A 12,550-nucleotide genomic window follows, 5' to 3' on the forward strand; every position below is an offset into this window, starting at 1 on the left:
ATTTATTTCTTTGGCATGGGGGAGGTGTACTTCGAATGCACCTCTTCTTGTTAATTTTTGTGGATTAATCAATTAATTGATTAATTACTTAATTATTATCGATTCATTGATTCCTTATTTATTTTGATTCACATCTGAGCAATATCTCAGCACCTTTTGAGCTCGGAAACTGATATTTAGACATGAGAGTGAACAAGTGATTTGGCTATAAAGGGAATTTTTGATTTATTGATTAATCAATTCATCGATTAATTATGCATTTTTTGATTAATTACTTGATTTTCAAAAGGTTAGAGATTCAGATGAAACAGTGGTGGATTTGGTATACTATTAGCCAATTTATTAAGAAATTTATTATTTTACGATTATTATTTATTTATTTTAATTTTTCAATTAATCTATTAATTATTGTACACCGCTCCCTCCCAATTCCGTTTCCATGTGCTGCACGGCAGCTTCGAGGGCATCAAAGACACCCCGGCAATGTCGCGCGCTGGAGGATTTGTTATTTATTTATTTGGCATGGGGGCGATGTACTTTAATTGTAGCTCTACTTGTTTGTTTTCTTGTTTGTCCATCTGATATCTCAGCCATCCTTTGAGCACGGAAACTGAAATTTGAGGAAAAGTAAGATAATGAGCTTTGACAAAAATGGTATTTTTATTTTTTGATGAATCAATTAATTGATTGAACCCAGATTTAAATTATGAATTTGTGTTATTTGGAAATAATGTGCAATGTTGGCATTTGCAAGAACTTTTACAGGATAGCTTTTGAAATAATGGCTCTGCTGTCAAGTCCTGTTATAATTACGTATTTTAGACTATTATGAATTCAACTGCAATATATCACATTGGTGTTTCACAGATACTGGTAACCCATTTAATACAAAACTTAATTCACATTTGAGAGAGTTAGGTTGAAGTCAAATGTTATGAAAACATTATTTTGTATGATTTTAAAAACGTCACAAAACTAGAAGGCCGCTCGGAAAGAGTGTATACCTCTGCCACGCAATGCCTGATCCACGAGAATATATCAGGCCCAATAATTTTTTGAAATATCATGCAATATATCGTTTTTGGCCCAATCTCTCCATGGTGAAGAATCACTTTTAAAATGAAATAATTCTCGTATCCAAGTCTATATTCGGATCTTCACCAAAATCGAAACACTTTGTCCTTGTCCCACACCCAATGCATCCACCAAGTTTCATCCGAATCCGTCCGTAACTTTTTGAAATATCCTGCACACAATGAAACAAACAAACAGACAGAGAGGGGTGAAAACATAACCTCCTTCACCCTCGGTGGCGGAGGTGAACATTATCAGAAAAAATTGCGTGCTTAAAAAGTTTTTTAAATATCTCATCATTTATGATGTGACGTGTTTTTAAAAATTGTAAAAATAATGTCATTCAATAACGTTTTAATGATGTTTTTAAAATACTACAAAATAATGTTTCCTCAATGTTTGGCATACATTTTTTTATGATGTTGCGACAACATTATTCTGTTGGCCTGGAAGGTGTCACATCATGAAGTAGGCTGTTCGACGGAATTTTGAAAGAAACTAAACTCAAATAATTTGACAATACTTTGGCAACCAGTTGTTTTTTTTCTGTTGTTCTCTTTTCTGCATTATTTGTCCAACTCTCATTTCTCACATTTTTCAGGTTTTCAAAACATTTGTAGTTGGGAAGGCTTCAAACAGTACTAATGCAGTGCTTTTTGTTTTGTTTACTCACGTTTATGTTTGAGGTTTGTGAAAATAGCTTCATGTTCGTTGTCAAGGTGTAAGCTGGAGAAATATCAGGGAAAGTGATATGAGTTTCAAAAGAATTCCCATCAGTTGATTTAAAGACTGAGAATAAGAGCGCGTTATTTTAACACTTTGATATTCCTGCTGAGAGGCCATGTTGACCGTGCTGCGTGGTGCTGGATACATGTTTAACCAGAACGTAGGCCACTGATCGGATTAGCTAAATGCATTATGTGATCTGAAGAGACAGGATGAATAGAAGTTAATCGGGTGTCCGTGTGTCCTTCCATGCCCACAATCACAACACCTGTCAACGGCAATCAGTCTCAAGCCAGCCACACACTCGATGACAGCAGTTTTATTGGCAAAAACAATTCCTCAGATTAAATCATTAAATACGTGAATGAAAGGCAATAAATATTAGCAGCCATATTGATCTCCTTATTAGGTAGCATTAGACTAAGTATGTTTGCCTGGGAAGGCACAGTAATTGTGTTCCTGTGCCTAGCTGCTCCCACAGTGCCATCATTACTTTTTCTGCTCGGGAATGGGGCAGCTTTAACAGAGGAGTATTTTCATTCGAGTTAAGAACCGAGCAGGCAAAGATACATTCATGGCAGTAATGAGGCAGAATTGCTACAAGAACATTCACTATCACTAAAAGCTTCCTGTCAAGAAGCGGTTGCTAACCAAAGGCTATATATATATATATATATATATATATATATATATATATATATATATATATATATATATATATATATATATATATATATATATATATATATATATATATATATATATATATATATATACTCATGCAAGGGCAGATGGGGTTGGAAAACTGAGGAAAAGAACATTACTTGACTTGACTTGAGGCCTTGCTGGGGATTCTGTGTTGGCACTTAATGGATGATCTGACTTCACCTTGTTCTGTCTCTAATGAGGCATGGGGCCACGATATTGGTGATGTTGGCTATCTGTAAGTCTTGTTTGATTGAGTCAAGCTACCTTGTTTTTGGGTTGACCCCTGGGTCTATGCCATCCACCTTGGGAGAGATTGAAGTTAAAGAGTTGGTGAAATGGCAGATGAGGTAGCATATGATGGAGATGTCCACACCATCAGAGATAGCACTGGCAAAGGAGAGATGAGGCAAGAGGCTGATGTGTTCTTTGATGGATCTGATGATTTATGATATGGTGGAACCACCGCATGCCCTCAAGGTGTTCGAGACATTGCACGACGATGGCATCAAGCCTGCGTAAATTTTTTGCACTTGTAATCCAGATCTTGAATCTGTACAACACAGAAATGATCACTGCTTGTTTCAACTTCAGCTTTGTGTTCTTGTGGATTTGTTACTTCTTGAAAAAAAGTCTGAAGAAATTGTTTAATGCAACAGCTGCTTTCATGATACTGAAAGTAATGTTATGGGATGATGGTCTGAATTTGTCAATGACCAATCCAAGATAAGTAAACTTGTTGACAAATTCAACCACTTTGTCAGAGATGGGGAAGTTGGGAGGATTGGTGTTGTCAGGTGTTATTGGCATTACTTTGGTTTTCCACCAGTTGATGCACATCCCTATGTGGTTGGCTTATTCTTGCAGGACAAGGAGGCTCTGTTTAAGGGTGAGTGAACAGTGTGCAACAATTACAATGTCTACCATGTAGTCGAGATCAATGACATATAGCTGACTAAGGTCTAAGCCACAATCAGTATAAACCAGAATAAGACGCATCAAATGGTCGATGACATTTCTAAACTAGAAGGTCACTCGGTAGAGCGCATACCTCCGTCCCGCAATGCCTGAGCCACGAAAACATATCAGGCCCAATACATTTTTGAAATATCATGCTACATATCGGTTTTGGCCCTATCTCTTAATGGTGAAGAATAACCTTAATATTAAATAAATCTCGTATCCAGATCCGGATGCAGATGTTCACCAAAATCAAAGTGATTCGTCCTTGTCACACACTCAATCTGTCCACCAAATTTCATCCAGGTCCGTCAACAACTTTTTGAGATATCCTGCACACAGTCAGACAGAGAGGGGTGAAAACAAAACGTCCTTGACCTTTGGGGGTGGAGGTAGTTACTCAGGTGCAAGGATACAATCCTGGCACACTCCTGACTGTATGACAAATTCATCCAAAATCTCCCTTCCAAGCTGCATACAACTTGTAGTATCTGTGTATAAGATCTGACAAGTTTGAGCAGTTTACATGTGACATGACAAATTCTGAGTAGTACCACAGAGAATCTCAGCAAACAAAATAGAAGGTAGCTTTGAAGTCAGTAAATGCATGCATGCTGACTGAACTACTTGATCTTCTCAATTAGCTGGAAAATGACAATGCTCTGCTCGGTGGATCTTCTACCAGTGCAGAAATCTGCTTGCACAGGGCATTGGGACTTCTGTAGCACAGGTCTGATTTGGCCTACTAACTAGGACTAGTGCAAAGAGCTTTGCAGGAATTGAGAGGAGTATGAAAGTGTGATGATTGCTGCACATGCGTCAGTCTCTCGCCCCTTTCAAAAATGGAAGGATTACTCCTCGTCTCCAATCAGTGGGTATAGTCTTCGTGACCCAGATTGTGTTGATGATGTAAGTCATAGTTATTCGACCATTGCATCTCCACCATTTTCAATGCGTTTCAGCAGGGATAGCACAGAGACTGTTTGCTTGCTGGTTCTTCAAATTTTTGATGCAGATTCTACCTCACACGGAGTCACAGAGCTGGTGTTGTAATCTCGATCACTCACAGCATTACTGGCAGTGGCTGTCATTGTGCGGTATTGCATGCCAGGTGGGCTATTCAAGAGGTGAGAGAAGTACTGGTGCCATCTATTTGAGAGCAGTCCTTAGCATTTGTCGGCTTTGATCCGTTTGCGTCCTTGACCACATTCAGTTGATATGTTGTGTGGGTGTGGCAAGAATAAAGTTCTCTGGAGATAGCGTGATGGTCATGAGCAATAGCTGTGACCTCAAGGGTTTCTGCCATCTTATCCTAAAAGGTAGAGATATCCTCCCAAAGTGGCCAATGTTGACCAGGAGTCAGTCATCTTATTTCACTGTGATCACCTCTCAGCCAAGTTAACCTTCTAACTTCAATAATGCCGAGAGTAGTCTTGGAGGTCCATGGATTTTTTTTCTTTTTTGCAGGGTTTTGCAAGTGTCTTTTTGACAGAGGTGGTTATGTCCCTCAGTCTCCTGCTGGTCTTGCTTTGAGGTGAAGAAGAAGAAAGAACAACAGGAGTCAATGGTCAGAAGAACCAATCTAGTATTTCTGAAAACCTTGCAGGATTACATACATGAGCCATTAGAGTATTCTGCGTCAGAGTGGCGACACATCCAGGATTGTGCCCAATAGCCTAGGAGACTGCTCCGGCAGCACTGACACTCTATACAGAGTATGGTCCTAATGGGTGGAATGGATGGATACTTGAGAACCATCAGTGTGAGATCAGGACATGGTAAATGGACTTTCAGGTGTATCCTTCATTCATATGCTCCTTCTTCTTGTGTATGGGAGCTTCGCTGCCGAGTAGTTATCATTTTGTTGAGGCGACTATGCCGCTGATGCTGTGCCCCTCTACCAGTTACACTGGTACTCATTTCACCGACCTCAGAAGCATGACAGGCTGAGTCAACCACACCTGGTGTTAATTCAGCAACCAACGTTGCTCAAACTCAGGACCCTCAGATCCCAAGCCAGCCACACTAACCACCAAGCCAACACCAGGCTTATTGATATGCAAATGTGTACTGGTAGGTCAGTGTTCTTGGATACCAAGAGCCAACATGAGCGTCATGTAATGCACAAGTCAAGTAGGAAGGTGCCATTATCATTTGTAGTACCTGAACCAACAGGACCAATGATACCTCTCCTGGCTTTGTGGTCTGATCCCATAGTAGCATTAAAACCCCCTAGTAGAATTACGAGATAATTACAGTTTTGTTTGAGAAAGTTCAGATGCAAGCGAGTTCAAGAAGTTGTCCTTTTTAGCTTCCTCATCCACTTCAGTTAGTTTGTGACAAACCATGACAGTCATGTATCCATGACAATGTGGGAATCTCGCTGATAACATGTGAGGTGACAATGAGGACAATGACAATTCCATCGGGTGGGGGCCTTCCTTCTTGTCTGGTCCAGGGCAAGGGCTACTGCCCAGTGCATACCATCAGAGGTAATAATACCCCTGGCTCAGTGTCTTACCTAAATCTAGGAGATACATCTCCTGAAGGCTGGCTGGATTATTTCTCAAGTGAGAGAGTTTTTGGGAAAGAAATGGAATTGCATAATCTTGATGGAGGGTGAGACCATTCCAGGTTGTATTTCTAATTTGCTTAATTAAGGCTTGTTTTGCATTCCTTTGCATGGTCTGGGGCCCATTCAAGGGTTGATGTCCATGTATATCAGTCCGATTATCATACATGGGAGTAACTCTGGGACTGACATTCCCTGACCCGATTATCATACATGGGAGTAACTCTGGGACTGACATTCCCTGACCCGATTATCATACATGGGAGTAACTCTGGGACTGACATTCCCTGACCCAGTACAGGTGGCGTGAGCAATTTGGAAGGAGAGTCAGAGCCAGTCTTCTATAACCTAGTTACGGTAAGAGTAAGATTACTTGTTGATGGAAGTGTGTATGAAGTGGTGGATTCAACACTCGTGCCATAATGGGCCACCAATATGAAGGCTTCCAAGCACCAGGCTTGAGAGGACAGTGAAGATAATGGATGCCTGGAAAGTTGGAAAAGAAAGTGTATAAAGGAAATGGAAATTCTGAAGCTATTTAATCCCACTCTTTCATCCAGGGCTTCAACCAGATACTGCACCACTGTCTTACATCATCCCACAACCATTCTCTCTCTCTCTCTCTCTCTCTCTCTCTCTCTCTCTCTCTCTCTCTCTCTCTCTCTCTCTCTCTCTCTCTCTCTCTCTCTCTCTCTCTCTCTCTCTCTCTCTCTCTCTCTCTCTCTCTCTCTCTCTCTCTCTCTCTCTCTCTCTCTCTCTCTCTCTCTCTCTCTCTCTCTCTCTCTCTCTCTCTCTCTCTCTCTCTCTCTCTCTCTCTCTCTCTCTCTCTCTCTCTCTCTCTCTCTCTCTCTCTCTCTCTCTCTCTCTCTCTCTCTCTCTCTCTCTCTCTCTCTCTCTCTCTCTCTCTCTCTCTCTCTCTCTCTCTCTCTCTCTCTCTCTCTCTCTCTCTCTCTCTCTCTCTCTCTCTCTCTCTCTCTCTCTCTCTCTCTCTCTCTCTCTCTCTCTCTCTCTCTCTCTCTCTCTCTCTCTCTCTCTCTCTCTCTCTCTCTCTCTCTCTCTCTCTCTCTCTCTCTCTCTCTCTCTCTCTCTCTCTCTCTCTCTCTCTCTCTCTCTCTCTCTCTCTCTCTCTCTCTCTCTCTCTCTCTCTCTCTCTCTCTCTCTCTCTCTCTCTCTCTCTCTCTCTCTCTCTCTCTCTCTCTCTCTCTCTCTCTCTCTCTCTCTCTCTCTCTCTCTCTCTCTCTCTCTCTCTCTCTCTCTCTCTCTCTCTCTCTCTCTCTCTCTCTCTCTCTCTCTCTCTCTCTCTCTCTCTCTCTCTCTCTCTCTCTCTCTCTCTCTCTCTCTCTCTCTCTCTCTCTCTCTCTCTCTCTCTCTCTCTCTCTCTCTCTCTCTCTCTCTCTCTCTCTCTCTCTCTCTCTCTCTCTCTCTCTCTCTCTCTCTCTCTCTCTCTCTCTCTCTCTCTCTCTCTCTCTCTCTCTCTCTCTCTCTCTCTCTCTCTCTCTCTCTCTCTCTCTCTCTCTCTCTCTCTCTCTCTCTCTCTCTCTCTCTCTCTCTCTCTCTCTCTCTCTCTCTCTCTCTCTCTCTCTCTCTCTCTCTCTCTCTCTCTCTCTCTCTCTCTCTCTCTCTCTCTCTCTCTCTCTCTCTCTCTCTCTCTCTCTCTCTCTCTCTCTCTCTCTCTCTCTCTCTCTCTCTCTCTCTCTCTCTCTCTCTCTCTCTCTCTCTCTCTCTCTCTCTCTCTCTCTCTCTCTCTCTCTCTCTCTCTCTCTCTCTCTCTCTCTCTCTCTCTCTCTCTCTCTCTCTCTCTCTCTCTCTCTCTCTCTCTCTCTCTCTCTCTCTCTCTCTCTCTCTCTCTCTCTCTCTCTCTCTCTCTCTCTCTCTCTCTCTCTCTCTCTCTCTCTCTCTCTCTCTCTCTCTCTCTCTCTCTCTCTCTCTCTCTCTCTCTCTCTCTCTGGGGAACAGGGTGATAAACTTTCAACTGTTTTTGCATATGTAATATGTGGATAGCCCCATAAACATTGCGAAATGAATGCGAAATGCTCGCAACCAAAAGGCCTGAAAGAATCTCATGACACCTGATCATCGTTTTCAAACTGTTGGTGTCCAAATTGGGTTACAAGACCTCTCTTCTTCATCTATCACAACTGGTTATCCCAGGTTATTGTAACATACAAACACTCTGCATGTCAGAGGGTTTCAGGTTTTTTATGAGCCAGTCTTGCAAACTGCCTTAGCTGCAAGCTTCCATTGTGTATCCACACCATTTCCTAATTCACAGTGATTTTGTGAAATGGACTTTTTTAATAAGGGTTTGGTTTAACACTTTACAAATTGTGTGTGTGTGTGTGTGTGTGTGTGTGTGTGTGTGTGTGTGTGTGTGTGTGTGTGTGTGTGTGTGTGTGTGTGTGTGTGTGTCTATTTTGCCAATTTTGAATGGTGTCCTCATCAAGCATCCATCTTCACGTAGTGCCGCAGTTCTGAATCTTTTCTCTTTTTTCCTCAAGAAACTTCAATTTTGTTCAATTTTTTACCTACTGAGATTTAACACCACTTGATGAGGTTAAACGTTGAGTGGCTCGTGACAGATGGCTCGCGGTGTGAACTTGTGGAAATAATGAAATCTGCAATTTTATTCTCTAAGTCAATTATGAAGTTATCTTGTGTAGAACAAACAGATGACATGACAATGATGGATTACTTGTCAAAGATTCTTGCTTGCTCGGCACACTGTCTGATGATGAGCTTTTCAGTGCAGGATAATAATATAGTATTCTAGGCCTTGGGAAAACCTTTCAACATCATCATGGGAACCTCAAGTATTCACCATCGAGAAAAGGAAATCGTAAGCTGGAAAACTGGGAGATATTACTACTCATAAAATGCGGAACTGAGACACAATGTCCACGGCCAGGTTCACCCATCTTCATTTCTGCTGCACTGTGGATAATAAACCCTCAATGGTGACCAAATGGAAAATAGAGAGGAAAAGGGGAAGGGGGGTTTGGGAGGTTATGGGAGGTGGAGATTCTCTGCCTCATTCAAAGCTGTTCTCATGGGGATATGATTTATTGTGCCGATCTGAATGCTCTTTGGGGGTAGTTGTTCCGAAAATGATGTGCACGGAAATATACCGACAGAAGCACATGAAAACAATTTGCAATTGGAGGTTAATTTCAAATCTGCAGTCAAATTGCTCACTATACCATTATATATATATATATATATATATATATATATATATATATATATATATATATATATATATATATATATATATATATATATATATACTCTTTGTACATGACAGTGGTTTTGTGCATTGCAAAGGAATGTTTTCTCCTTCCATCCATCACAAAACCACAGCTGATTGGGTAATGTGGTTCAAATCATATCATGAGCGATGCTTTCTAAAATTGCTCTAAAGCAAACCAATTGTATAAGGAAAATAGCGTACCGAGCTGACATCTCAATAAATATACATTTTTGGATTAGGGGCTGTAATAACAGAGATGTAAGTTTTATCGGATGAAATTGCCTTTGTTGTAGAGGTGAGGTGCATGTGTGTTGATGATTAGCATAAGGAATGGCAGCAGCTGAGAACTGCTAATCCTGGCTGACACCTGCCTAATCCAGCATCACCACTCCAGATACAAGCATGATTAATTGGCTTCTGGGCACAAATGTTAGCTGGGCAATCTGCCAACCACACTGGCCATTGCCCTGGCCTCGTGATGTTAGCTGGGCAATCTGCCAACCACACTGGCCATTGCCCTGGCCTCGTGATGTTAGCAGAGGCAGTGGTGAGGTGTGTGTTACGATGCCACTCCCGACGGGAGTAATTGGGAGAAATGGAGACTAAGTCGGCGTGAAATTCAGCTTGTCAGGGGCAGGACCTTTTTGAGAGTTCATTTCTTCCTTACCCTCTTGCTTTCGTTTTCTCTACTTATCTTTGTCTTGCTCTCCCGATCCTATCTCTGTTGTATTTCTTTTGTTTTTGTTCTACAATCTTTAGTTGCTTTATAATATCAAAACTGGCTATCCACTCATTCTTCCATCCCATGTCCTTTTCCCCGTCGTTGGTAATGCATTGGGGAGTTGTCATCACTTCAAATGGGACATTGTATCAAAAACGGTAGCACTGCTCAAATCTTACAGCCCATGGAGGCTGTGCTTTTGTGGACAAAAAAAATAACAGCAGGCGTCAGGCCGTGGTAGTAATGGCAGTAATTTCATCAGTGTAATGCGTGCTGCTTCGAGCGGCCGCATGGCCCCTCCTGGGAGCGTCGCCGTTGTTGCGTTTGTGAGCACATCGCTGTGATTGAGTGCCTGCTTCTGCCACACGGGCTTCAGGCTCAGCAAGCATGGCAAGCCCTCCAGGCCTTGATAAGCTCACAGATGGTCGTTAGTGAGTGTCTTGTGTTCCACAGTGGCATTTGGAGCCAGCAGATGCTGGTCCTCTTTGAACAGGGCATACTTGACCACCCGGCCACCATGCTTTAACTCTTCGTCAGGGATTTGTAGTACAATGCTGACTTTTCATGATGGCTCTTTAATTGGGCCGTTCTGGCCAACTACGCCGTGGTCATGTTGGCCCCAGATGAATTAGGGGTCGAATATTTGCTCTCAGGGTCACCACAGCATGTTGCAATTTTTGTTTTCACCTCATTTACCATGAACACTCTCAGGTCACCAATCTTTTCGTCCCATTTCCCCAATCATTGTCTCTGCAGTGTTGCGGGATGAGTTTCGCCAAAACCCCACCGATGTTGTGGCAGCAGCTGGAGAGCCAGCCGTGCTTGAGTGCCAGCCTCCACGTGGTCATCCTGAACCTTCAGTCTCCTGGAGAAAAAATGGTGCTCGCTTGAATGACAATGATGAGAGGGTGACGGTAAGAAATAACGTTTCTAAAACTTTACCAAATTCCATATAATTGTGGTGATTTACCAATTGTGAGAAAATATTTATATGTCCAAATTTACTACTTATTTGAGATGCTATAAATTTCATACGAGTTGTAAAATCCTTTAACCATTTGAACCCTGAGTTCCTTGGACCTTCGGCTCCCCAACGCTGGGCTCCCTGGAAAAAAAATCCAGCCACTCTGGTTTGTGGAGGTTTGAACAGTGGCCATTAAACTGGCCGCTCGGGTATATGGAGGTTTGAACAGTAGACAGTAAACCGGCCGCTCAGGTATATGGAGGTTTGAACGGTAGCCAGTAAACCGGCCACTCGGGAAAATGGAGGTTTTAACAGTGGCCAGTAAACCGGCCACTTGGTTATATGGAGGTTTGAACAGTAGACAGTAAACCGGCCGCTCAGGTATATGGAGGTTTGAACAGTAGCCAGTAAACCGGCCACTCAGGTATATGGAGGTTTGAACAGTAGACAGTAAACCGGCCACTCAGGTAAATGGAGGTTTGAACAGTGGCCAGTAAACCGGCCGCTCAGGTATATGGAGGTTTGAATAGTGGCCAGGAAACTAACCGGTCAGGTGCTGTATATGGAGGTTTGAATAGTGGCCAGTAAACTGGCCATTTGGGTTTATGGAGGTTTTAATAGTGGCCAGTAAACCAGCCACTCAAGTATAGGGAGGTTTGAATAGTGGCCAGGAAACCAGCCGGTTCGTTGCTGTATATGGAGGTTTGAATAGTGGCCAGTAAACTGGCCGCTGGGGTTTATGGAGGTTTGAACAGTGGCCAGTAAACCGGCTTCCCGGGTAAATGGAGGTTTGAACAGTGGCCAGTAAACCGGCCACTCAGGTATATGGAGGTTTGAATAGTGGCCAGTAAACCAGCCGCTCAGGTATATGGAGGTTTGAACAGTGGCCAGTAAACCAGCCACTCAAGTATATGGAGGTTTGAATAGTGGCCAGTAAACCAGACTCTGAGGTATATGGAGATTTGAATGGTGGCCAGTAAACCAGACGCTCAAGTATATGGAGGTTTCAATTGTGGCCAGTAAACCGGGCGCTCGGGTGTATGGAGGTTTGAATGGTGGCCAGAAAGCCGGCTTCCCGGGTAAATGGAGGTTTGAACAGTGGCCAGTTAACTGGCCGCTCAGGTATATGGAGGTTTTACCAGTGGCCAGTAAACCGGCCACTCGCATATATGGAGGTTTGAATGGTGGCCAGTAAACCAGACGCTCAGGTATATGGAGGATTGAATGGTGGCCAGTAAACCAGGTGCTCGATTGTATGGAGGTTTGAATAGTGGCCAGTAAACCATCCACTCAGGAAAATGGAGGTTTGAACAGTGGCCAGTAAACTGGCCACTCGGGTATATGGAGGTTTGACCAATGGCCAGTAAACCGGCCGCTCGGGTGTATGGAGGTTTGAACAGTGGCCAGTAAACCAGCCACTCGGGTATATGAAGGTTTCAATGGTGGCCAGTAAACCGGCCGCTCAGGTATATGGAGTTTTGAACAGTGGCAGGTAAAATAATCGCAAGGGTTGAAAGGGTTAGGATAAGTGATGGGAGTTTGGTTGATATCAGGTGGAGCTCTGTTTGACAGAAATGGAGA

General features: G+C 42.8%; 1 protein-coding gene across 9 annotated transcripts in view; it reads left to right on the top strand.

The window, feature by feature from the left end:
• The window catches only part of LOC147034598 (roundabout homolog 2-like), a 543,037-nt gene that overhangs the window by 347,780 nt on the left and 182,707 nt on the right, over positions 1 to 12,550 (top strand). For all 9 annotated transcript variants that reach the window (XM_085885859.1, XM_085885845.1, XM_085885805.1 and 6 more), the window contains one exon: positions 10,762 to 10,919. In XM_085885859.1, coding sequence (XP_085741985.1) covers positions 10,762 to 10,919 — 158 coding nt within the window. The remainder of the gene's footprint in view (positions 1 to 10,761; positions 10,920 to 12,550) is intronic.

The sequence above is a fragment of the Eptatretus burgeri genome, chromosome 1, assembly GCF_056783735.1.
Source record: "Eptatretus burgeri isolate ZD-2024b chromosome 1, Ebu_testis_v1, whole genome shotgun sequence".
NCBI lineage: Eukaryota > Metazoa > Chordata > Myxini > Myxiniformes > Myxinidae > Eptatretus > Eptatretus burgeri.